This window comes from Xyrauchen texanus, chromosome 10 (genome assembly GCF_025860055.1).
Source record: "Xyrauchen texanus isolate HMW12.3.18 chromosome 10, RBS_HiC_50CHRs, whole genome shotgun sequence".
In the NCBI taxonomy this organism is placed as follows: domain Eukaryota; kingdom Metazoa; phylum Chordata; class Actinopteri; order Cypriniformes; family Catostomidae; genus Xyrauchen; species Xyrauchen texanus.
In genome coordinates, this window is record NC_068285.1 from 21621303 (window position 1) to 21647163 (window position 25861).

Below are 25861 nucleotides of genomic sequence, written 5' to 3' on the forward strand. Positions count from 1 at the left end.
TATGGTGTACAGAAAAGTGAGTACAGATAATGTTCACAAATGTATCAGTCAATACAATATGAAACTATACATAAATTGATTAAAAAAATTATTTGGTTTCAAATGTATTTCTTTATTCCCTAAAGCCCTTTTAATTCTAAGAGATTCTTTAGTTTAATCAATATTTTCACCGCATATTTACAAACAAGAAGTTGACACCTGAATATAAACTGATCAGAATCATGTCATTGGCAGCACTAATCTGGGATTTCCATAATGGCAATATACTTCACAGCATCTGATGACTGAGTTAGTTAGGCATTAATGTGTTAAATGTATGTAAAATCCACAGACTCAATGACAGTCATTTCTATTTGATCTGGGAGATTCCAAAACACCATATATTTTAAAACTGGTGGTAATTCCTAAAAAGATTGTCCAGTCCGGTCTTGCTGATAGTCCCGTACGCCTGAGAGTAACTGCCTAGTTTGGCGCGAGGATCTCCAGCTGCAGAAACATTTGAATTACTCTGGAACACCTTCTTGCTAAACCTTGGAGGAGGCTTGGCATCACGTGACTGCGAATTAGAACGCTGGTTCTGTACAATCAGAACACAAGACATCATTAAACAGAATTTTTTTTTTTATGAGACAGCTACTAAGTAATGAAGGTAACCTATTTGAGACAAATGTTTAAAATAAAATAAAAACATCTATACACAGCATGAAAACAAGGAACAAAGTAACATGGAGACATTGAACTGATGGTGGTAAGACCTCCTTATACAGGCTTATGCAAAAGTTTAGGCACCCCTGACAATTTCCATGATTTTCATTTATAAATAATTGGGTGTTTGGATCAGCAATTTCATTATGATCTATCAAATAACTGAAGGACACAGTAATATTTCAGTAGTGAAATGAGGTTTATTGGATGAACAGAAAATGAGCAATATGCATCAAAACTAAATTAGACAGGTGCATAAATTTGTGCACCCCAACTGAAATATCACATCAATACTTAGTTGAGCCTCCTTTAGCAGAAATAACAGCCTCTAGACACTTCCTATAACCTGTAATGAGTGTCTGGAGTCTGGATGATGGTATTTTGGACCATTCCTCCTTGCAAAACATCTCCAGTTCAGTTAGGTTTGATGGTTGCCGAGCATGGACAGCCCGCTTCAAATCACCCCACAGATTTTCAATGATATTCAGGTCTGGGGAATGGGATGTCCATTCCAGAATATTGTACTTGTTCCTCTGCATAAATGCCAGAGTAGATTTTGAGCAGTGTTTTGGGTCGTTGTCTTGTTGAAATATCCAGCCCCAGTGTAACTTCAACTTTGTGACTGATTCCTCTACATTATTCTCAAGTATCTGCTGATATTGAGTGGAATCCATGTGACCCTCAACTTTAACAAGACTCCCAGTACCGGCACTGGCCACACAGCCCCACAGCATGATGGAACCTCCACCAATTTAACTGTGGGTAGCAAGTGTTTGTCTTGGAACGCTGTGTTATTTTTCCGCCATGCATAACGCCCCTTGTTATGACCAAATATCTCCATCTTTGTTTCATCAGTCCACAGCACCTTCTTCCAAAATGAAGCTGGCTTTCCCAAATCTGCGTTTGCATACCTCAAGTGATTTTGTTTATTTCGTGTGTGCAGAAAAGGCTTCTTCCGCATCACTCTCCCGTAAAGCTTCTCCTTGTGCAAAGTGCGCTGAATTGTTGAACGATGCACAGTGACACCATCTGCAGCAAGATGATGTTGTAGGTCTTTGGAGGTGGTCTGTGGGCTGTTTTTGACCATTCTCACCATCCTTCGCCTTTGCCTCTCCGATATTTTACTTGGCCTGCCACTTCTGGCCTTAACAAGAACTGTGCCTGTGGTCTTACATTTCCTCACTATGTTCCTCACAGTGGACACTGACAGCTTAAATCTCTGTGATAGCTTTTTTGTAGCATTCCCCTAAACCATAATGTTGAACAATCTTTGTTTTCAATCAGTGCTAGGTAGTTACAGGTATTCAAATCAATAAAATGACAAGGGTGCCCAAATTTACGCACCTGTCTAATTTCAATTTTGATGCATATTGCACATTTTCTGTTCATCCAATAAACCTAATTTCACTACTGAATATATTTCTGTGTCCTTCAGTTATTTGATAGATCAAAATGAAATTGCTGATTCAAACCCCCAATTATTTATAAATGAAAATCATGGAAATTGTCAGGGGTGCCTAAACCTTTGCATACACCTGTAGGTATCAAATGTATCATGATATGTGGCAATGCTTTTGATCATATTACGTAGTTTAAAACTAAACCAATGGGTTTTGTTGGCAGGATAAATTGCTCCCAGGTCACGGTCAACAAGAGTGAGTCACATGATTTTTATGCATTTTTGAATCACTGATTTCACAACAAAACAAAAAAGGCATCAGTATTCAACCCAAGCCAGATTATTTATTATTTATTGGCATTAATTGTGGAAAAAAAGATTGTCAGATGGCACACTCACCAGGCGAGCAGAAGTGACACATAGCCCAGGGGAAACAGTGGGTTCATCCTTGCGAAGCAAAGGATTGTTTTGGGGCTGTGCTAGTGTGAGAGAGAAAGAGCGAGTGCGTGTCACAGGAGCAGAACGACCACGCTGGTCAACACCCTGATGGAAACAAAGAAACACTATACATTCACTATACATTGTAGAGACCAGCTAATTAGTATTACTCAATGACTGGAAACAAAAATAAATGTGTTATAATTAAGTATATTCATATAAAAAATAAAAGCTTAATAATAAATATATTTGCCCCATAATAACTTTTTAAAACAAAACTAAATTAGAGTATAACTCATTTCTAAAATGAATGTCAGGAGAGTCCTTAGGACATACCACAAAGCCATTAGCCCCATCTATAGGTAGTCCACTTCCAGAATCCTGAATCCTCTTTCCGATTCGGTGAAGATGAGGTACTCCTGTGGGGTAGTGTAGTTTGACTAAATCATTTGAAAAAATAAACAAATATCTTTTATGACTGAACAATTTGTACTTTATTCTATGATTTCATTGACCATAAACATTGAAACCAAGACATTCAATGACCAAAAACATTGAGCTATTTGCACATTCAAGAAATGTTCTGGGTTCAATTAAAGTTAAGCTCAATTGACAGCATTTGTGGCAAAATGTTGATTAGCAGAGAAAATCATTTAAAATATATATATTTTTAAAGAGCAATAATACAGAAGTGTTTACAGCACTTACACAAGAAGTCTATGGGGCCAGCATTTCGGAGGGGTTCAAAACAGAAATGTAAAGTAGTTAAAGCTAGTTGTTAAAACATAATTTAAAGTTTGAGCCGTAAAGTGTCTAAATTGTCCTTTTAGGAGAATAACTACTTTTCAAGTTAAATACATATTTTGGGGGGAGGGGGGTCAAGAAAGTGATTCTGTCACATTAATCTCATGCCAAAATGTATAAAGGAGGAATAAAGAAGTTACAGAACAACAAGTGAACCTTCAATTTCATCAAGGCTTGGCCTGACAGTGAATCACCAGGCCAGGAAAAGCCTTCCCCCAGCGAGGGCGAGGAGCGTGCACTGGCCACTCACCCATCTGGAAAATGATCAGCGTACACATTCTGAATTTATTTGACGATTGGCTATTACTGGCCATATTTGAGGTTCTACAATGTTAGCAGAATTCTTAGCGGTGAAAGCTTTCCATTCCATATAGTGAATCATCACTTTCTGATTCGGTCAGACAATATGCTAGTGATGGCATACATAAATCACCAAGGTGGCACTCGATCGCCATCAGTGATGAGCCTCCTCATGTGGAGTGTGTGCCATCTCCTCTCCCTGCGCACAACATATGTTCTGTCCGTCTGAACTGCGGAGCAGACATACTGTCATGCCAGGGACTGGTAGTGGGGGAATTGAGACTTCGTCCTCAGACGGTTCTGAAGAGTTGGGATATGTTCGGCGAAGTGGAATTCAATGTATTTGCCTCCGCAGAGACAGCACACTCCCCTTTTTAGTACTCCATGTCCCAAGCCCCGCTAGAAGTGGACGCCTTAGCCCACAAGTGGCCGACAAATGCAAATATGCGTTTCCCCCAGTACGCCTCCTCCATTCTGTCATCAGCAAAGTCCGAGAGGCCCATGTTTTCTGGAAATGATGAAGATATTAGGCGGTCCTCCATGGGAAATACCACTGAGGAGGGATCTGCTCTCTAAAGCGTAGGGCACAATTTGGCATCCCCAGCCAGAGCTGTGGAACCTATACGTATGGCCCCTGAAAAGAGCACAGAAAACGAGCCTGAATTGTCTCAAACTGTAATGAAAACAATTTTATACAAGATGCCTCTATGCACTAAAATGGCGTATGTTTGTGGATTGGTGCTTTTCACGTAGTAAAGACTCACGCAGCAGAGTGAATTGTTCCATAAGGAAGATTCTTACATTCCTTCATGAGCGGTTGGACGGAGGTCTTACTCTGTCAACACTTAAGGTCTACGAAGCGACCAAATTAGGATTTTATGCCCCAGAGGCTGGCTCCTAAAATTGGCAGACATGATCTGATCATAAATTTCCTTAGAGGAGCGAGGGGCTTGAACCCCCCTCGCCCTGTTATAGTTCCAACATGGGACCTAAATCTGGTGCTGAGGGCACTCACGAGCCTCCCATTCGAACCATTGCAATCTGTTGAGTTACGTGTGTTCTCCGTAAAGACGGCACTGCTGTTGGCTCTGGCCTCAGTCAAACGGGATTTTAATATACAGGCACTGTCTGTCGACAGTTCGTGTCTGGAATTCGGTCCGGGGCTTTAAAAAGCCAGCATCAAACCCAAAAAAGGCTATGTGCCTAAGGTGCTTTCCACACCCTTCAGGGCTCAGATAGTGCACCTGCAAGCTTTCTCTTGCGACGAGGAGGGCGTGGCCAAGCCATGATGGAGCATGGTCGGCGCTAAATCAGTTGATCAGCGGGAGAGCAAGATAAGGGGCAGCCGGAGACGTCTGTTCGAGAGAGAGAGAGACGCTCATGGCCTCATGTGTGTCTGTTTGTTTATGTTGTTTTAATTTCATTTATACCATTAAACCTTTATGTAGACTGACGGAGGGGTCACTGCTGGCCGCCGAGAGCCGGAGGAACTGAAGCTGTCTGTTTATTTGTTACAAACATACTCGCCAATTTAGACTGTCAGATCAGCTCGCTCTTTGTTGTGGAGGATGCACAAAGGGCACTTTCATCTCACTGGATTGTTGATGCGATTGCCCTCGCTTATGAATCACAGGGCATGATAGCCCTATTGGCATGAAGGCGCTTTCAATTAGACATGGCCTCTTCGTGACCATGGACAAATGGTGTATACCTACAGGATATTCATTTAGCAGCAGGATGGACTTCACAGAACATGTTCGTGAGGTTTTATAACCTAGAAAAGGGTGGGGCTCAAACACAATTGCCAATCATAAGATTGGCGTTATGATACAAGGGCTTCAACTAGGTCATGGAAAAATAATTCCCCAAAGCGTTCACTGCAATGTCTCGTTCCCTTCATCTCAGGCAGCCGAGGTTACATGTGTAACCGGAGACATTTTCCTGTTTATAAGTTTAAGTGTAATTCATCTCTTATCAGTAGGGTTACATTATTATTATTTGTATTAATGTGGTGAACAAGTGTGATTATTCAGCCACTATTAAACAGAACTCACTTGGCATGTGTGTGATGGGGTTATAGGACTTTTTGACTGCATTGGGGCTCACTGCTGGGCTGGTGTTCTCAATAGCTGTGTGTGTTTGCTCAGGCCTACTGAGAGGTTTTGCAATAACCGGTGCAGTTCCATTATGGCTCCTCTTGTCTTTGGGAGATTTCCTCTCATTATCTCCTTCCTCTCCATGCATGCCTTCCCCCTGAAAAGTTTCTTTGCTTTTGTCCATTCCACTGTTTCCGTTCACTTCTGTGGTTTCCACTATTTTCTTCTTGAAATAAGGTTGTTTTTGCATTTGTCGACAGGTCCTTTTCTCCAGGATCATCTTTTGAAATTGAGAAGATGAAGATTTGAATTTTTGCTATGATATTACTGTAAATAAGGCTAAGTAACCAATTATTTGTTTAGTCAATGTGACAAAAATGCTACATAACAAAGCTGTGCCCTTTCCTGAAGGAAATACATTTCTGTCACTATGACACAGAAATCACATGACTGTGTACAATCATAACATTATGACTGCTCTGTAGAGTTTGATATTTTCTTTTGCACAGAAATACTTTCACTGTTGTCCTGATGTGTGCACATGCTTTCTAACCTCATAGAGCTTGTTTCGGTACTGAGTAACAGAGAGTTGGACGTCATCGTCCACTGGTAGAATGACATCATAGTTCAGACTTTGTTCTCGGGCAGGATTGTGAAATCTTACATGAAATGAAGAAAGAGGAAAGATATTTTTACTTATTTATTATTCATTAATCTATCCATTGATTAATTCAGTTATAATAATTAAATCATTATTACATTATCATATGACCCAGTGAGTTTTATAATTATTCTTCAAGGATCATATGTTAATGTGCTTACTGTAAACATGAAAGGGCAATGTGATGTCTGTAGAAGTGAAAAATTAAAATATTAGGGCGGTTTCAGAAGATTATTGTGATTTAATCCACCGGGAATTGATTAGATGAAAAGTGGGCATTCCATACCAGAATGGATCCAGACCTGAATGCAAGTTTTTAGTCACTTTTGGAGGACTGCTCCCCTTCTGAAACACCACTAACATCTTGACATATCTCAGTGGTAACACTTCTTTGTCAAATCTATTATTACTTGCTATTGTTGCCATAATAACCTTTATTACATTAACATTAAGTGGCATTAAATTACTGCATTAACTGTTGGCAAGATTTTAAAAAGGCTAAAAAGACCTACAACAGGAGTCTAAAACAATGCCTAAATAGCTGCTTAATTATTGGTTACCATTAACCAATGTGGTGTCAATGTATCCCAAAAAGAAAAGTTGTTTCAGAAGCGGAGCAATCTCACTGGAACACAGTATACTGAAGAGTCATGCACGACAAGACCAGGAACATGCATTAAGGAACAGGGTCCTTTTTGATTTCATGTTGACTGTTTAAATATTAAATAAGACAATAAAGAGAAACTTCAACTCACTTGGACACATAAGGGTGCTGCAGAGCTTCCTCTGCATTAAGTCTCTTGTCTGGATTAAAAACAAGCAGGCGTTGCACTAAATCAAGAGCATCAGGTGGTACTGATGGCGGCAGAATTTCATCTAATGGAACCTGTGGTCTGAACACATATCCACATCAAACATCCACATCTGTGTAATAATTCAAGGTCAGCTTGAAGGAATATTCCGGGTTCAATTTAGGTTAAGCTAAATCAACTGCATTTATGACATAATGTTGATTACCACACATTTTATTTCGACTCGTCTCTCCTTTTCTATAAAAAAAAAAAAAAAGCACAAATCTGGGTAATGATGAGGAACTTACAATGGAAGTGAATGGGGCCAATCAGTAAATGTTAAAATACTCACTGTTTCTAAATTACATATACCAATTGACAAATGAGGTTAAGGCCTCCCCAAAATGTTGTTGTTTTCTTATATTCAATTCTGAAACTTACTTAAATGTTTCCTCAAGTATCTGGCAGAACTTGCTAATTATGTATTAACAATTCCCCCTTTTGCTGGAAAGAATAGCTTGAGAGGGGTGTAACTACACTTGGTGACCTTTATGAAAATGGAGATTTGAGATCATTTGAAAATATAACCAAGCAATTTGGGATTTCTAGGTCTCAGTTTTTCAGGTATTTACAGCTGTGCCATTTACTTGTGCTATATTTGGTGGTAGTACACAGCCCCCTAAGGCTGCAGACACTCTTTGTATGGTGCAAAGAGTCCAGAAGCATCAGTGTATTATTCCTCGTTGATTCAGAGTCTGGGTGATGGAGCCTTAACAGATCTTAAGAGGTTATGGGAAAGAGATTTGAACTTGGTATTGGAGGATGAACAGTGGGAAAGAATAAAAAAAAATATTAAAACTATGTCTAGAAATGCAAGGGTATGCCTTATTAATGCCTTATTCAGTTTAAGATTTTGCATAGTTTCTGCTGGACTCCCTCTAGATTGTTTAGGTTTGGTTTAAATGATACAGCTGCCTGCTGGTAATGTCAGTTGTCACCCCATGCTCTGTGATTCTGCACTAAGATTCAAGAATTCTGTGTAAGAGTCCAGAATTTTATCTGAGGCTCTGGACACACAATTTTTATTCTACCCCAGACTATGTATATTGGGTGATGGGGCAGTTATTAAAGTAGGTGACAAATATTCAAAAAGCTGGGTCCAAACGAGTGCAATTATTGGTAGACAGATAATCCTTAAAGGATGAAAGTTATAAGACACTTCCTCATTTCAAGTATGGTTCACCGAATTGGGCAGGGTGGCAGCATTTGAAAAGATGTCACATAAACAGCTTGGTAGATTAGACATCAATGGGAAGAAATGGGACAAATACTTTCTGGAAGGCTCTTAGTGAGAACCATGTGGAGTGAAACATGATTATGGTTGAATTTGTAAATTGTATCATTTGTGGAATTCTTTATTTTTTTCCTCTCTTTATTTGTTTAAAAAAACATTATTTGTTTTATTAATTTGTGTGTGTGTGTGTGTGTGTGTGTGTGTGTGTGTGTGTGTGTGTGTTGTGTGTGTGTGTGTGTGTGTGCTCAGGCTTTGACCACAGGGATATGTGTTGAGGGTCAGGGTGGAGTTGGGGATTGGGAGGGGGAAAGGGAATAATCGGGGTTAAAAGTTGATTCTGTGTATACATGTTTTTCTTTTGGTGGGGAGCGGTAGTGTAGCGGTTAGCGAGCCTGGCGACCCGAGTTCGATTCCTGCTCATGGCTCAGTGGCGATTATCTGAACCGGACCCGGGCCTCCCCTAGGTCGACTCAGCCTAAAATGAGTACCTGGTGTGGTGTGTAAAACATCGCCACTGGGGAGACAAAGGCGGTCGGGCGTGGCGCTGGCCACCCACCCCCTCGTGTACCGTTCCGGCCTTCATAGGTGCTCGCTAACCTCACTTGCCCCTACAGTCTGTTAAGGCTAAATGGGGGATCTTTGATCTTTGTGTGTGTGTGCTTAGGCTTTGACCACAGGGATATTTATTGAGGGTCAGGGTGGAGTTGGGGATTGGGAGGGGGAAAGGGAATAATGGGGGTTAAAAGTTGATTCTGTGTATACATGTTTTTCTTTTCTGTTTCATTTGTAAGAATGAATAAAAATTGTTAATCTGGAAAAAAAATACTCAATGGTTTAAAAGTATAGTCACAACATGTAAACAATAATGCTGTATGACAACGTAATGCTGTAAACCCTAAAATGACTTAAAACAATTTAAACAACTTTACAGCTCAAATTATACACAATTGTTAACAGTGTAATTAATATAAGTGCTTTCATAAAGTTATAAGCTTCACATTTCTGCCTTTAAACCCTCCAGAAATTGGCCCCAGTCACCTCGATTTTTTTTTATTTATTTTTTTGATAACATTCTACCACAAATGCAGTCGATTGAGCTTAACTTATGTTGAACTAGGAATATTCCTTTAAGAGCCATGTATAGAATGAACTATGACCAAGTTGAGATTTAATAATTTGGCTAAAAATTAAGAAAACTTCACATACCTAAGCAGCATTCTCTGAATCACCGAAGCCCCATACTCTGATCTGATGGCCAATACATCTACAAAAAATACATTAAAGGCAATGGAGAATAGCTAAAAAGACAATCTAACCTCCCTTGGTGAAGGTTGGCATGTTTTCAATTGAAATAAATAATTAAACTAACTGATCTGCAACCCGACACGGGCCCGACAGGACCCAAGAACCCGACGGGTTTCAGGCCGGGTTTGTGTCAGTTTTTCAAATAGGACTTCGGGTTTGGGTCGGGTTTGTAATTAATGAAAAAATAAACAGGCTTATTGAACTTGTTTCGTGCACTCACAGACACGCTCGAACAGACGAGTTAAGGGCCGTTCACACGAATGTGTTTTTGCCATTGTTTATCATGTGGTCAGTAGCGAATGATCAGACTCTGGTTGCTCCCATCTCACTTGACACTGAAATGGCTTTTGATATGGTAGAATGGGATTATCTTTTTAAGGATTTGGAAATATATAGGTTCGGACATATTTTTATTAGATGGATTAAGTTACTTTATATACACCTGGTAGTGGTGGTACAAACAAATGGATTCATTTCAGATTATTTTACTCTGGATAGGGGCACCCAGAAGGGTTGCCCTCGTTCCCCATTAGTGTTCTGTCTTGCCTTGGAACCATTAGCAGTCGCGATAAGAAATACATTTTATTTTCAAGGTGTGGTGGCGGGAGGTATGGTGCATAAGCTTTTGCTTTACGCAGATGATATTTTAATATTCGTCTCCGACCCCAATAGAGTCAATTGGTCTAAATCCAAAGCTTTGGCTCTGACAGTGTACGGCTTTTCAGCTTGGCGCCTTCCAGTGGCCCAAACAGGGCATTAAGTATTTGGGTATTTAATTCCCAGCAAATTTGTGTGATTTGATTAGAGGTAATTTTGACTCCTTAATAAAAACGTTTTCAAGCGATGTGGGCAGGTGGGCTTCATTAGATTTATCTATGATTGGGAAGGTTAATGCTATTAAAACAAATTGTATTCCAAAATTCAACTATTCAACCTGCTACAATCTCTCCCTGTAGATGACCCCCTCTAATTTCAAGCAATTTGATAGTATAGCGATGTCCTTAATTTGGAATGGTAAGCATCCCAGATTACATTTCAATAAGTTATATAGGCCGATTGACAAAGGTGGGCTAGGCCTACCCAAGATTTTGTTTTATTATTATACATGCGGTCTCAGACATTTGGCTCATCGGTTGCTTCCACCTGAGAGAGCCCCTCCCTGGTTTTGTATTGAACAGGAAGTTCTTCCACTATTTTGCCATGGCAAAGCCTTTCTATTAAAACTTTAACTTTGTTAATAAAAGAGTGTTGTTTAGTAACCTGTTTTTGCTTTGGTACAGAAAATGGTATTGTGTACCGTGAAATTTCAATGGTATTGGTACCGACTACTGAAATGTTGGTACCGTGACAACACTAGTTATAGTAGAGGCCTGTACCATGAAGCCAGTTTCGGTGGCTAGCCAGGTAAGTTTTAGTTTAGTTTGCCTCAACTCCAAGTTTTAGGTACCTTGAAAGTTGGTCTGCTTTTAGCGGTGTCAATAGCAATTTACGCTACATGGCTGACCTGCTCCGTAGCAGGTTTCATTCTGGATTACAGATCGCTAACAGATGCTGAACCAATCAGTTGTGAGTAAAATTACATATCTGATGCAATCAAATCACTCCCCTGTGTCTCTTAAAGCACACTTTACAAATAAAATCTTAGAAATCCACAAAATCGACTCTTCATGATCAATTATATATTTGAGTATCTAAATGTAGATTTTCAGGAAGAGTGTTGTATTTTATTTAAAATTGTATTGCTTTTCATTTACCCTCTTTAGCCATAGAAAAAAATATCTTTGAAAATATAAACAAAATATATTAGGCATCTATAAAACAGCCAGTAAGATGGATTAATATGATACCTGCAAAAAATAATAATTTTTAAAATATTCAAAGCTCAAGATTGCTAGGAAAGGTGAATGCCACCCAAACCCCTCCTTTCTTTCATGGAGATGAACATACAGTATTTTACTTGAAGTTATAATAATTTAAGCATATCAATTATATATTATTTTTGCATATCAATTATTTTGCATACAGTATTCCAAGTGCCCTCATTTTTATTAATCGATAGTAAAAAAACATTATGATTTTATTTTTGCATTTTGGTTTTATTAAAGACAATGTACAAATTGTACATCAAGAAAGAGAAATAAAAAAACACAATGTTATTTTGAAAAACCATATCAAATAACAATTCACAACACATTTGATAAATAATATATATTATATTTTATTTCAAATAAAGTGGAAAGAAAGGGCATCATCTTTTTTTATATTAAATGAGAAACATCGTACCTTGTATTTTAATTAATTTGGTTCAAAAATCAAGAATCTGGAGGAAACAATCTATCTAAATTCATTAATATTTTAAATAAATCCCATTTATGTTCACATCCCATACTTTTATTATTAATCTTAAATGTATACTTTCTCCATTTTGTATATTTCTGAAAATCGTTTCTCTCCATCCTTTTAATTATGGGGGTTCTGGTTTAAGCCAGTTTTTTATAATCTGTTTCAAAGCTGTCATTCTGATTACCATAAATATATTTAGTTCAGTTTTATTTCTTAAAGACAATGGCATTTTACACAAAATAAGGTTTTTAGGATGTATTTCTATTGTGCAGTTAAATATTAAATTAACCTGTCTAATCACTTCTTTCCAATAATTTGTCAATTTAAAGCACTCATATAGAATTTGACTGTAATGAGCCTTCTTTTCTCCACAATTTCTCTAACAATCCCCTTTTACCATGCTATTTTAATTACTTTGAACAACATCTCATTTTTATCTGCCAAGAATATTCCCTTCAAACACTGGATTGAGTAGTATGGAACGTATTATATGATATTTCTTCCCAGTCTTATTGACTAATGTTTATTTTTAATTCATCCTCCCACCTACATACAATTTTATTCAGATTGTCCTGTATATCTTTTTCAAGTGCACTCTTTAAAATTCCTAAAGTTTTTATTGGATTAGTTGTATTGTCTGTATCAATTATATAATTATTATTGGATGCATTTCCATTTGTATTTATTTTATTTTAACTTTTGTTAATAAATATCTTCTTACCTGTAAATAATAAAAAATGTGAATTTGGAAGCTCATACTTTTTTGCTAGGTTTGCCCAATTTGGAATGCCCAATTCCCAATGTGCTCTTAGTCCTCATGGTGGCATAGTGACTCGCCTCAATCTGGGTGGCAGATTATGAATCTCAGTTGCCTCCCGGTCTGAGACCGTCAATCCGCACATTTTATCAGGTGGCTTGTTGAGCGCATTACCATGGAGACATAATGCATGTGGAGGCTTCACACTATTCTCCGCAGCATCCACACACAAATCAACACGTGCCCCACCAAGAGCAAGAACCACATTATAGCGACCACGAGGAGGTTACTCCATGTGACTCTACCCTCCCTAGAAACCGGGCCAATTTGGTTGCTTAGAAGACCTGATTGGAGTCACTCAGCACACCCTGGATTAGAACTCATGACTCCAGAGCGTCTTTACGTTTTTCTGTTGTTGCATATTCCTTTTTTGGGCCCCAGATATAGCCCTCAATCTGCTTGAATTCAAGAAACGCAAGGTTTGGTCTCACATTCACGACATAAGCCTGCTGAATTTATTAATAAAATGTAAAAATTGTGCATCAAAGTTACATTGAGCAGATTCAGCAAATAACACCAATATTGAGTTTGGGGGTCATCAAAAAAAGGTTGAGAACCACTGATTTAGCAGATGCCTTCATTCAAAAATGAACAAATGAGAAATGCTACAACATAAGCGATTAATCTTAAGGATACGTGAAAAGTGCCGCAATACAAGTGTGTTAATAGAGGACTTGTGTCTTTTGGTGTTATTTTGTTGTTGTCTGAATGAGCAAGCCTTATGTGAGAAACAAACTTACCCTCTGTAGAAGGATGTGGAATGGCACTTAAGATTTTCTCGATTTGATTAATGGTTGAAGTCCCAGGGAAGAGCGGCTTGCCCAAGAGCATCTCTGCCAGGATGCATCCCACACTCCACATATCAACACCTTTAGTGTACCTGATCATTATCATCCAGAAGCAAGCTGATTACCTATTAATGTGAACTATTACTGACTTTATATGCTTTAAAATAATGTATTTTAGGGGCCAAGTACCTAGTGGATCCCAGGAGAATTTCAGGGGCCCTGTACCATCTTGTTGCTACATACTCTGTCATGGCGGGGTTGACAGCATCCTCTTGGATCTGGTACAGGGATCTTGCCAAGCCAAAGTCGCACAGCTTCACAAAGCAATCTGAGTCTAGTAGCATGTTGGATGGCTATAGTAGATACAAAGACATAAATAATTAAAACCAGCACTGATTTTCTAAGCAAAAAGTTACAATATTAAGGGTTTGTACAATGGCTTACCTTTTGGTCCCTATGTATGACATTGCCTGAATGAAGGTATTTTGTCGCTTTAAGAAGCTGGTACATTATATAACACTTATGAATGTCTTTCAACAGATTTCCTTTCTTTATTACTGCATGCAGATCTGTGTCTGAGAAGAAAAGGATGGTTGGTTTGAATGCAGTTTTAGCATTTTTTAGATTTGAGACAAAATCACATGACCGCATACACCCTCTTCTGTAAGCATCAATATTTCTACTAAATAATTTTATATTGCATTATATTTATCCTACTGTTATACAGGTACATTTAAATTATTTTCTTTAGATATTGCTTCTCTAATCCACAGATACATAGAAGAACTAAAGCATACAGGTATAAAATGTACTGATCTAAAGATAAGTGAGTTCAACTTCATCAAAGAGCACACAAATGATGTCTTACCCATATATTCAAACACAAGGTAAATATCTTTGTCATTTTGGGCTCTGATTACATTCAGTAATTTGATTATGTTAGGATGGTCCCCAAACTCCTGCAAAGGAAAAATAAGACAATCTTAGAGCTGTGTTTTCACCACAGTGCATCTCAATGGGAAAATACTCGAATTCTTAACACTCATATATATCGTATGTGTGTCAATTATTAGTTGTCTGGATTTCAAAAGTAAATGATGTGGACTATTCCTGAGGAGAATACAGGTAGGCCTACTCTGGGTATGGTGGTTGCTCCATACACGTAAGAGCACACTAAGGGTTTGATATTACTTAGCAAGAAAATGATTTGATTACAAGATATAGTCAAAGGAAATATTCTTACCTGAAGGAACATTATTTCTCTGAATGTTCTCTATAAAAAAGAAACAAAAAAAAAACACACACATATGTGGATTTGACAGACAGTTATAAATGTTTTATATATATATATATATATATATATATATATATATATTGTTGGACTAACTGATCAAATCCCCTATGAAATTAGCTTTTTTTTTTTTAAACAGCCAATAGGCTTTAAATTACATTACAGCCATGAACATGATTTGCTACTAGTTATTATTCAGCATTAGTTGGCAGACATTTTAGAAACTGTTTCATTGGTCAAAATTAGCGAATGCAAGATGGGTCATTAATATTTTTTGTCAATTTTTTCAGAAAGATGTTCCAGTATTTTCCAGATTTTTTTTATTTTTATTTCCATACCTGCTAAAACTTAATTTTGTCACCTTTTAAGGAATGGTAACATTTACCTTTGCATGGCGAAATTCTGCGGGTGAAGAACACATGGACAAATGTTGAGTGCATGTGAAACTAAAAAACAACTAATTGCAAATCAGCAACTTTTTAATGCTTAAAACTCTGGAAGTTAAAAAGAATCTCACAGCTAAAGTCATATCCTTGTCTATTGAGAATATTCATTGTAGCTGTGTATGAAGCACTGCCTGCTCAAAGGTCACTGCCAAACAAAGCAACTTCCTATTGGTCAATGCTGCAAACTCTCCAGTCAAAGTTTACCAAACTTGAAATCCACTTGAAATCCACAGGGTGAATTCTTTGGGTGGAAGTCCATTGCACGGAATTTCACCATGCAAAGGTAAATTTGACCAAGCCTTTAGGAAAATACTACCATATAGAAGATCTCAAAGCTAACAGTCATGGACTAAAAGACAGCAGACTCAAATTTTGATTTCATGGGGTCTTTGAACACTAAACCTGGAAAACTACTAGTATAAAATAGTAGATTCTGCTGCCATATCAGTCAATCCCTTGCACTTCATAAATGATTTATTTTTATTAATGTTTTTTGTAACCTGAGCATCTGTTCGATTCCTGAAAGCGTCAAATATTTTCTTCACAGCAACAGTCTCTCCTGTTTTTCTGTCCACAGCTTTCCAAACAATTCCATATGCCTGTGAGAAATGGAAGAGAAAGAACAATGTAATCAATTTATAGTTGATTGAAGAAAAACAGACAAAAACAAACTTACTGATCAGTCATCAAGGAAGGATTACCATCAAACCCTCATTTAGGTATTTCCAGTTATTTGCTATATTGACAATTTAGATGATATTTTCCATTAATAGGCTAATCGTGAAGGTGCCCTTTCCTTTCTTGGCATACATATCTTGAATGTAAAGATTTTGTCTTATTTTAACCATATCTTTTATGTTTGTCTGACATTTCCAATCTAAAAGAAGCTTAGTCTAATACTACAGAAAACCATTTGCCACAGAAATCTTAATTTACAGTAGGCCTGTTAATTTTTTTGAACATTTAGAATTGTCTTTATCAAAATCAACGTAGGAAGCAAAAAGAAAAGAATTCAAAACAAAAATATCTTCATAACTTTAAATTAAATAAAATTTTAAAGATGAGTATCTGCTTTTCAATGTTTTTTATACTTAGAATATAAACATGATGACTGCTGTTTATAAAATAAATCTCAATAAATTGACAATGTCATGGACATCTTCTCCTATGCTTTTTCTTATAGGACAAACTTGTTATGTAATATCTGATTTTACTTAAAACATTACTCAAGTCAAGTCAAGTCAAGTGGTTTTATTATAAGACTCTTTGTCCCATTCACTTAGGAGCTGCAATTCTTAATTTTCCTTGAAGGGATAGTTCACCCAAAAATTGTAATTCTCATTATTTACTCACCCTCATACCATCCCAGATGTGTCTGAATTTCTTTCTTCAGCAGAACACAAATGAAGGTTTAAAAAAATATATTTTGATCCATACAATGCAAGTGAATGGGTGCCAAAACTTTCAAGGTCCAAAATCACATAAAGGAAACTTCAGTGGTTAAATCAAAGTCTCCAGAAGTGATTTGATAGGTGTGGGTGAGAAACAGATCAATATTTAAGTAAAATTTTACTGCTCAGTCAGTGTCCACTTTAACTTTAACATTCTTCTTCTTGTGTTTTTGGTGATTCACATTTTTCATGGATATTGCCTACTGGGCAGAGAGAAGAATTTTAATTAAACATTTACTTAAATATTGATCTGTTTCTCACCTACACCTATAATATCACTTCTGAAGATATGGATTAAAACACTGGAGTTGTATGGAGTACTTTTATGTTGCCTTTATGTTCTTTTTGGAGCATAAACTTTTTGGCACCCATTCACTTGCATTGTATGGACCTACAGAGATTAAATATTCTTCTAAAAATCGCAATTTGTTCTCTACAGAATAAAGAAAGTCATACACATCTGGCATGAGGGTGAGAAAATGATGAGATAATTTAAAGTTTTGGGTGAACTATTCCTTTAAGTGATATAATTAAAATGTGCATGAATTAACAGGATTACCAACTGGCAGCATAAATGGAAACAGTAGCTGTTAGAAATAGGTCTATATCTCAGTTATGTCCAAGAGAGAAATGCTGTGTCTGTGCATTCTCAAACATCTGTTTCATATTAACTTGGAGTTGTACAGAGCCCCCTCCTTGCCTCATTTCTTTCTTTCTGTATGTTTGTGTATATTGTATGAATGTGTATGACAGAGGTCCGAAGGATCCTTAGGATTCGAAGGAGCCTTTGTCATATGGAATCGTTATCTGTGATATCTGTATGATGTAATGCGTGTTCTCATTGGATAATACTGTAAACCTCCCTCTTAGTTTCAAGCACTATATCCTTGAATGCAAGACTTTAGAAGGGCTGAGCTTTTCTATTCTTTATTTTGCTCCCCAACGTTGGTTCAATGCTTTGTGTTGATTCACGACTCAATAAACGACGGAGAAAAAAGGCACTGCTATCGTTTAGAAGACTCTTTATTTCTAACAATTGGGGTTCGTCCGGGATTTCTCCAAACGGTAAGAATCTAAGTTTCCTTTAATTGAGGGGTTGATTCTTGCTGTTTGATGAGAAATAATTTTAAAGTATATGATTATAATGTTATGATAGTGCCGTGATTGCGTTATTGAAAGACCGTATAGGTCACCAGAGACTGGTCAGCAGAGACTGGTGACTCCTCGTGTTTAATTAATGCGGAAGGGCGATAAAGGACATGATCAAGTTTATTTATCGTTAGTAGTGTACGGTCTCCTCGTATTTTTGATAAATGCGGGAAGGTTTCCCTCATACTTCTAATGAAATACGGGAAGAACAAAGAAAGAGACTTGAATTCCCTCTTTTTTGTTAGGTGATTTCCCCGTAAGTTTTTGATAAACTGTGGGAAGAACGTAAAGAAGATCCGATCAATTTTCTTCGTTGTGTGATATCCTTTACTTTTGTAAGAAGGATTGTTGTGAGATATTTCATAAAAAATCTCCGTCGTTTTTTTTTTGGGCTTTGTGAAGTGAATCAATGCACAGTTCCTCTTTCTCTATTCCTCTTCGTTCTTTGCTTCCTTTGACTAAAATGCTTTACTAACAAATGACACTGCAGCATTTTTCTTCTTTGTTTTCTATTTGATTATTTGAATTTTGTTTATAGGTGTATATTTTTGTGGTTTCAAAATGGGAAATAAAATAAATCCACCTTTATTTAATGAATCTCGAAAGATGTTATGGATAGAAATAATCAAGCCTTTTTACGGAACCTTATCAATCAAATTTAGCTGGCTGGTCAGAGGGTAAAATACAATTAGATCCATTTCCTGCGAAGGATCCTTTAGAAATACAGACATGTCTGCAGCGAAAGACATGATCTACGGAAACTGGGGTGATCCAGAATGGGACTTTGATTATATGAAACAATCCTATAAAACTTGGGAAATGATGAAAAAGTACTGGGATCATGGACCTGACATAGATAAAGCGGCTGGAAAAATAATAAAGATCGTAAATTCTCTCCCCACGTGCTGATCTCAGTGAACAGCCTGAGGAGAGAGAAGGAAAACTTTCTCTTCCCCGCTTTCCCTCCGAAGTTATGAATATCTTCAGCTCCTATAGTGTGTGAGCCCGTGAAAAATAAACTGTATCATGATTTGAAGGCTGCGACTGCAATTCCGTTCGTGGAAACTGCAGAAGGATTTAAGGTTCACCCGTTGCCTCTGGCTGATGTTATAGCTATCACCACGAATAATTTTTTAACGATGTCAATTGATGACCTTGATAAGCGTTTACGTGAGCTTTCCTCTGCTGGAGCTTTTGCTTCCTTCAAAGGGAAAACTCCGATCATGTTACAGTTTGATGCTGCGGCTCAAAAACGTCCCTTCGTTTACACAAAAAAGCCTGTTAAATGTTACTGCTGCGGTCACTCAGGGCATCTTGCAAAGTCCTGCAGACAAAGAACTGAGCAACAGCCAAATAGAAACCAGATGGGTAAACGCTCAGAACCTCCTCCTTCGTTTCCTCCTGGCCACAGACAGAGTGTAAAAAATTCAGGACGATATCCAACTGAATGGAATCGTGCCTGACGGTGCGAGAGCAAAGAGCCTGAATTTTCACAACTTTCGTTGCAATATCCAAATAAATCAAATGTTTTGCCATTCCTTGAACTAAATTTTGACCATAAACCATACATATTTTTAATTGATAGCGGCGCTTCGGTGTCCTCGTTATCTTCCGATGTGTACTCAGGCTCCGTCACGGGAAAGCAAATTAATTCTGTGGGGATTAATAATGTTCCTGTGAAATGCGAATTGACGCCCACATTACCAATTACTTCTAAGGATGCACCGACGTTGTTTAAAATGCATTCATTTGCAATCATACCGAATTCTCCATTCTGCCTGTTAGGTAGGGACTTGATGCATAAACTTGGTATGAAATTGAATTTTGACTCTAACTCTTTGACACTTCTGTTCCCTTCAGTTTTTTCCATTACAACCGACACCGGAAGTGCTCTTGTGGAAGATTCGTCTGCAACTGTGCTGATACCAGAAATTTCGGGAGTCAACCCTAAATTGTGGGCGGAACACAAGGATGACGTAGGGTTAATAGATATCCAGCCCTACAGGGTGAATTTGATACATAATAAGCCTGTGTTTCAGAAACAATACCCACTTTCTAAGGATAAAGAGGAGGGACTTAAACCTTTTGAACAAGGCATTCTGGTGCGAACTCATTCACCTTATAATACACCAATCAATCCAATTAAGAAAGCTACTGGTACTTGGCGTTTAACGCAAGACCTAAGAAAAATTAATGATTTGATCAAACCACTTGCTCCTATTGTACCAGAAGTTCAGTCGATAATTAATTCTATTCCTTCAGAACATAAATTTTATTCTGTTATTGATTTAAGCTCCGCATTTTTCAGTATTCCTGTTCATCCTGATACTCAGCCACTGTTTGCATTTTGTTTTCAGAATTGTCAATACAGTTGGACACGTCTCCCTCAAGGGTTCAGAGATTCTCCGGCTGTTTTCTCCGCTGTAGTGCACGACACACTGAAAGATGTCAAACTTCCTCCAGACACCTGCTTGCTCCAATATGCTGACGACATTCTTGTCACCGGTGCCTCTGAGGACATGTGTGCTGCTGCAACAAAGATTGTTTGCAATGTCCTGGCTGAAGCTGGTTTCAAGGCATCTAGAGACAAACTTCAGTGGGTGCAGAGAAAAGTCACTTACCTTGGACATGAACTGTCACAAGGCCAAGTTCGTCTGTCTGCGGATAGGATCAAAGCCATCGCTACATTTAAGTATCCATCCACACGGAAGCAAATGCAAAGCTTCCTGGGACTGGTCAATTACTGCCGCCTGTGGGTGCCTAATTGCTCCATGTATGACAAAATCCTGCGAGAAGCTACGCTGGGTGACAAAGACGATATTACATGGACAAGTGAGATGAATCAAGCATTCAAACATTTGCAAGCATCACTCTTAAGGCTGCCTGCCCTTGGCCTACCCTGTTACACACAAGACTTTCATCTATACGTGTACGAAAGTGGTGGCACAGCCGCAGCAATCCTGGCCCAAGAGCATGGGGGCACTTTCCGTCCAATAGCTTATTTATCTAAGACCCTTGATTCGGTGGCTAAGGGCCTTCCGGCTTGTTTGCATGCAGTGGCTGCTACAGCAATCATGATACGGGATGCTGAAAAGGTTGTTTTGTCACATCTTCTTATTGTACATGTTTCTCATCAGGTAGGAGCCATTATGCATAATATTTCGACTCAACACATGACTGCCCAACGCCGTTCTGGCTATGAGGCTATATTGTTAGCTACTGCTAATGTAACGTTGAAAGTAACTTCTGTTATTCATGGCCCTACTGTACATTTGCATAGGTTGCTGACACAAGGTGAATTTGAGAGCGACGACCACGACTGCCTGAACAGGATCCAAATTTCGACTGCTTGCAGGCCAGACGTTTCCACGTCTGTCCTGGAGGAGGGAATCCATTGGTATATTGATGGATCCAGCTTTAAGCCAAACGACAGTACATATTTGTGTGGTTATGCTATTGTTGAATTGACTAATAAAGTAATTGAAGTGTATTCACTGCCACATAAATCAGCACAAGTTGCAGAACTGATTGATTTAACAAGAGCTTGTCAATTGGCAAAAGGTCAGTGTATCAACATATATACTGACTCCAAATATGCGTATGGCGTAGTCCATGATTTTGCTAAATTGTGGGAGGAAAGAAATTTCAAAACCTCCGAAGAAAAACCTATTTCGCATCATAACATTGTGGCCGAGCTGATTAGTGCAGCACAGCAACCATCAAAGCTTGCTGTAATTAAAGTAGCTGGTCATAAAACAGGTGAATCTGACAAGGCCAAAGGTAACAGATTTGCGGACGAAGTAGCGAAATGGGCAGCAAAAGAAGCAATACGTAGTCCGCATGTAAATGAACAAAACAATGAAGTGCCGATGATGAATTCATCGTTGATTAATGATTTGGATGTTAAAATCTTACAAGCTGAATCCTACTCAACATGATTTGACTCATTGGGCAGCCAATGAAGTAAAACCAGATCAAGTTGGTATTTTAAGAGATAAACAAGGTAGAATCGGCTACCAGCATCTACTGTTGTAATGCTGTGTAGGCATTATCATGGTGTATCACACGTGTCAAAAGAGAAAGTGATACAAAATTTGAATCAATCATACTGCATTGCGAACGTTCGAAGAAATACTTTGTTGATATTGGATGCTTGCCTGGTGTGTGCGCAAACAAACAGGCACAAGGCAATCAGCCATGATGCTTTACCGCATCCTGAACTTCCTTTCCAATATTTACAGATCGATTTTACACACATGCCTCCATGTGGAAATCACAAGTATTTGCTCGTGATTATTGACCGATTTACTAAGTGGCCTGAGGCTTTTCCGTGTGGAAAAGAAGATGCAAAGACAGTAGTGAAGGTTCTTGCCAAAGAAATTATACCGCGTTTTGGTATTCCAACTGTTATAGCAAGCGACAATGGAACTCCATTTGCTTCTAAAGTAACACAGTTGTTAGCTAAAGAACTTAGTATTAATTGGCATTTTCATATCCCGTATCATCCTCAGTCTTCGTCAAACATGGAACGTTTGAATAAAACGATAAAAGAACGTCTTAATAAAGTGTGCTTGGATACGGGCAGAAATTGGGTTGATTTATTGCCTGCCGTACTGACGGAAATGAGAATGTCTCCGTCAGCCACTACAAAAATGTCTCCCTTTGAAATTCTCATGGGTAGACCTTTCCCGACCCCTTGGGTCAGAGGTCACGCTGGCAATATTTCCACAGGTGACACGGAGGTGATCATCGCGGATTATGTGGGTTCCCTCATTAAAATATTAAATGACATAAATGATGATATCTCTCTCCCTCTGCCTGCAGAAAGCTCTACTCATTTGTTCCGAATCAGCAGGTTCTGTTGAAGTATCTGAAACCAACGAAGTTGGGTGAGCCAAAGTGGGCCCAACTATTGTACTGCCGGTGACCCGAACGGAGGTGCTGACTGATCTTCAACCACAGTGGATCCACGCAAGCCGCATGAAGCTTGCTCCAGAGGAGGGCCTTACTGATTCAAGGTGAACGGTGAAAGCACTGGAGGAGCTGAACACGCAGCGCCAGTGCCTAACCGGGATCTTTGAATTAGCAGGACCTGAGGAGGGACTCGGAACAGTCAACATGAAAACACTCCTACTGACACTCTGCATAGGGCAGGTGTTCGTGCTTGCCTATGCCCATTCAGTATCAACACAACAGCAAGGAGTCACAAGTGTAATTCTAATTCCTAGAAATAATGTATGATGGTTTATGTTTTATGGTAATGTTGAAGGAAGATGTCTTTGTTATGAAGGTACGGGTAAATATCCAGAAACGAAGATACATAGAATGTGATGCCTCAAATGACCCTGAAGTATATCTAGACAGTGTTGGATAGCCAAGAGGTATTAAATGTTTGGATTAATTCTTGGCTAAAGATAGAGGAGGAATATGAAAAATATTTGGTGACAAATGCTATACATACATCCTGGGTCACATTGATGATGATGGTGAATTCATGAAGGTATGAAAGGAAAGGGATAAGTTGAATAAAGAATTAGCTGATAACGTCAGGGAATATGGGGACATTTTCCAATGTGTTTGGGTGGTTTGCACCCTGGATGTCTTCCATTATATCGATTGCTGTATGCATTCTACTTATGTTATTATTTGGCCTATGTTTGTTACAATTACTAATGCAAAAGAGTGACTGTTATGTTTGTACATATATACCCGAAAATGATGAAGATGGTCATATCATAGCTGATGGTATAAATAATATGAAAAAATTGTTGATGAATTACAGAGAAGACAAATTAATGATAGATTGTGGGTTTGGAGATTGGATTACAAGTTGGAAACAATTACTTGTATCTTCTTTAATACCAATTGGAGATATACTGTTAATCCTTTCATTTATTGTTTGCCGTATTATTCCATTCATTAGAATGTTGATTTATCTTTGTATGAATACTTTTGTATTCTCTCAAATACGCCTTAGCAAACAGAACTATCAAGTACTAATGACTTTGAAAGAAATGTTTGATTGAAATATGTTTCATGTATTATTCTGTAATAATGGACATGCTGAGAATAATGTAATGTGATAATTATGTTATACTATAACTGTCATTATCAAAGGGGCACTGTTAGAAATAGGTCTATATCTCAGTTATGTCCAAGAGAGAAATGCTGTGTCTGTGCATTCTCAAACATCTGTTTCATATTAACTTGGAGTTGTACAGAGCCCCCTCCTTGCCTCATTTCTTTCTTTCTGTATGTTTGTGTATATTGTATGAATGTGTATGACAGAGGTCCGAAGGATCCTTAGGATTCGAAGGAGCCTTTGTCATATGGAATCGATTATCTGTGATATCTGTATGATGTAATGCGTGTTCTCATTGGATAATACTGTAAACCTCCCTCTTAGTTTCAGCACTATATCCTTGAATGCAAGACTTTAGAAGGGCGAGCTTTTCTATTCTTTATTTTGCTCCCCAACGTTGGTTCAATGCTTTGTGTTGATTCACGACTCAATAAACGACGGAGAAAAAAGGCACTGCTATCGTTTAGAAGACTCTTTATTTCTAACAGTAGCCCATTTTGAGTTTTATGTGGGAGATTAAGTCTTTAAATGTTTCTTCTTATAAATCAGCCTGTCTGGTTTATACAGCGAATTCATGACCACACATATGATATATAGGCTATGAGTGTTAAGAATTAGAGTATTTCCCCACTGAGATGCACTGTGGTGAAAACACAGCTCTAAGATTGTCTTATTTTTAACAGGCCAACATGTAACACACAGGACACAAATAAAAAACCTAGCTGAGCAAATCATTACCCGGGACGGTTGTTACGGGTAATAATTGGTTTAAGGTTTATGTTGGCACTCTTTAAAACATAGTGTAGTACTTACCCCTTTTCCAAGTCTTCTCTTGATTTCATACTTCACGGTGATGTGTTCTTCCACCTCTGTGATGTCCATAATCTTTCTTTCTTATCTTAAGATCAATCTTAATGAGTTCTGATCATGGTAGGAATAGAAACTTTAGCTTCACCTCTTTCTGCTTGAGGATTTCCCAAAACCTGACCTTTGAACAGATTTACTCACTTAAAATAAGAACTTTTGAAATCACTCCAATACCTATGGCCTACTCAAACGTTTCCTGCTGTACGTAACATGTAGAATAAGACTATAAGTACGAATTTATCGCGAGTTAATCTTAAACACTATTGACCAGACAAATATTTAAACGGCGCTGTGCTTCTTTCAATGCTAAACCTCCCATAAATGTCTCACGCAAATATGTGTGGAAAATTACTTCAAATGTCTGTACCTCTTGGATTTCACCATTGATAACAGCGATCACTCACAAAAAATAGATAGCCTGCTGGAAAGTTGCGCATCGCTTCAGTTTGTTGTTGTTTGTCGTTATGGAGACGCAACTATGTCTGGAGGACGCGATCTCTTAAAGGAGCCGCATCTTTTCTAAAGCATTCAAGATTGTCTCATGCTCGGAAAACCATACCTATACTGCTTTGGTCCTGCTTACTATTTATGACGAATTAGTTATTAATAAACATATAAAACAACACTTGACACAATTTAGAAGATTATTCTGGAAACTCGTTATAACCAGGTAATCCTGAAAAACAATGAAGCCTTGTCCCCCTATTTTTTGAAGGAACAACTCTAGTTCCAGCCTTCACCATTCAAAAAGTCATGGAGGGACAGTTTAATAATGGTTTAATGTTGATATTATTATGTAAGATGTAAAACGTTTTTCTATATATTTTTACATAT

At 38.1% G+C, this 25861-nt stretch overlaps 1 protein-coding gene across 5 annotated transcripts; it reads right to left on the minus strand.

The window, feature by feature from the left end:
• Nucleotides 1-126: 126 nt before the first annotated feature.
• mapk15 (mitogen-activated protein kinase 15) lies at nucleotides 127-25483 on the minus strand. Of its 5 annotated transcripts, none has more exons than XM_052136000.1 (15): nucleotides 25395-25482; nucleotides 24974-25148; nucleotides 15979-16077; nucleotides 14985-15014; nucleotides 14610-14700; nucleotides 14186-14316; nucleotides 13931-14094; nucleotides 13694-13833; nucleotides 9695-9752; nucleotides 7159-7296; nucleotides 6296-6401; nucleotides 5701-6022; nucleotides 2879-2982; nucleotides 2504-2647; nucleotides 127-577 (listed from the first exon to the last, which is right to left on the minus strand). In XM_052136000.1, exons 2-15 carry the CDS (start codon nucleotides 25040-25042, stop codon nucleotides 386-388), a joined length of 1788 nt encoding a protein of 595 aa, XP_051991960.1. In that variant the 5' UTR covers nucleotides 25043-25148; nucleotides 25395-25482; the 3' UTR covers nucleotides 127-385. The 5 variants fall into 5 exon arrangements, with proteins under 5 accessions (XP_051991960.1, XP_051991961.1, XP_051991962.1 ...); XM_052136001.1 differs by having other exon boundaries at nucleotides 24974-25143; nucleotides 25395-25478; XM_052136002.1 differs by having other exon boundaries at nucleotides 2879-2961; nucleotides 24974-25483.
• Between the last annotated feature and the right edge of the window lie 378 nt (nucleotides 25484-25861).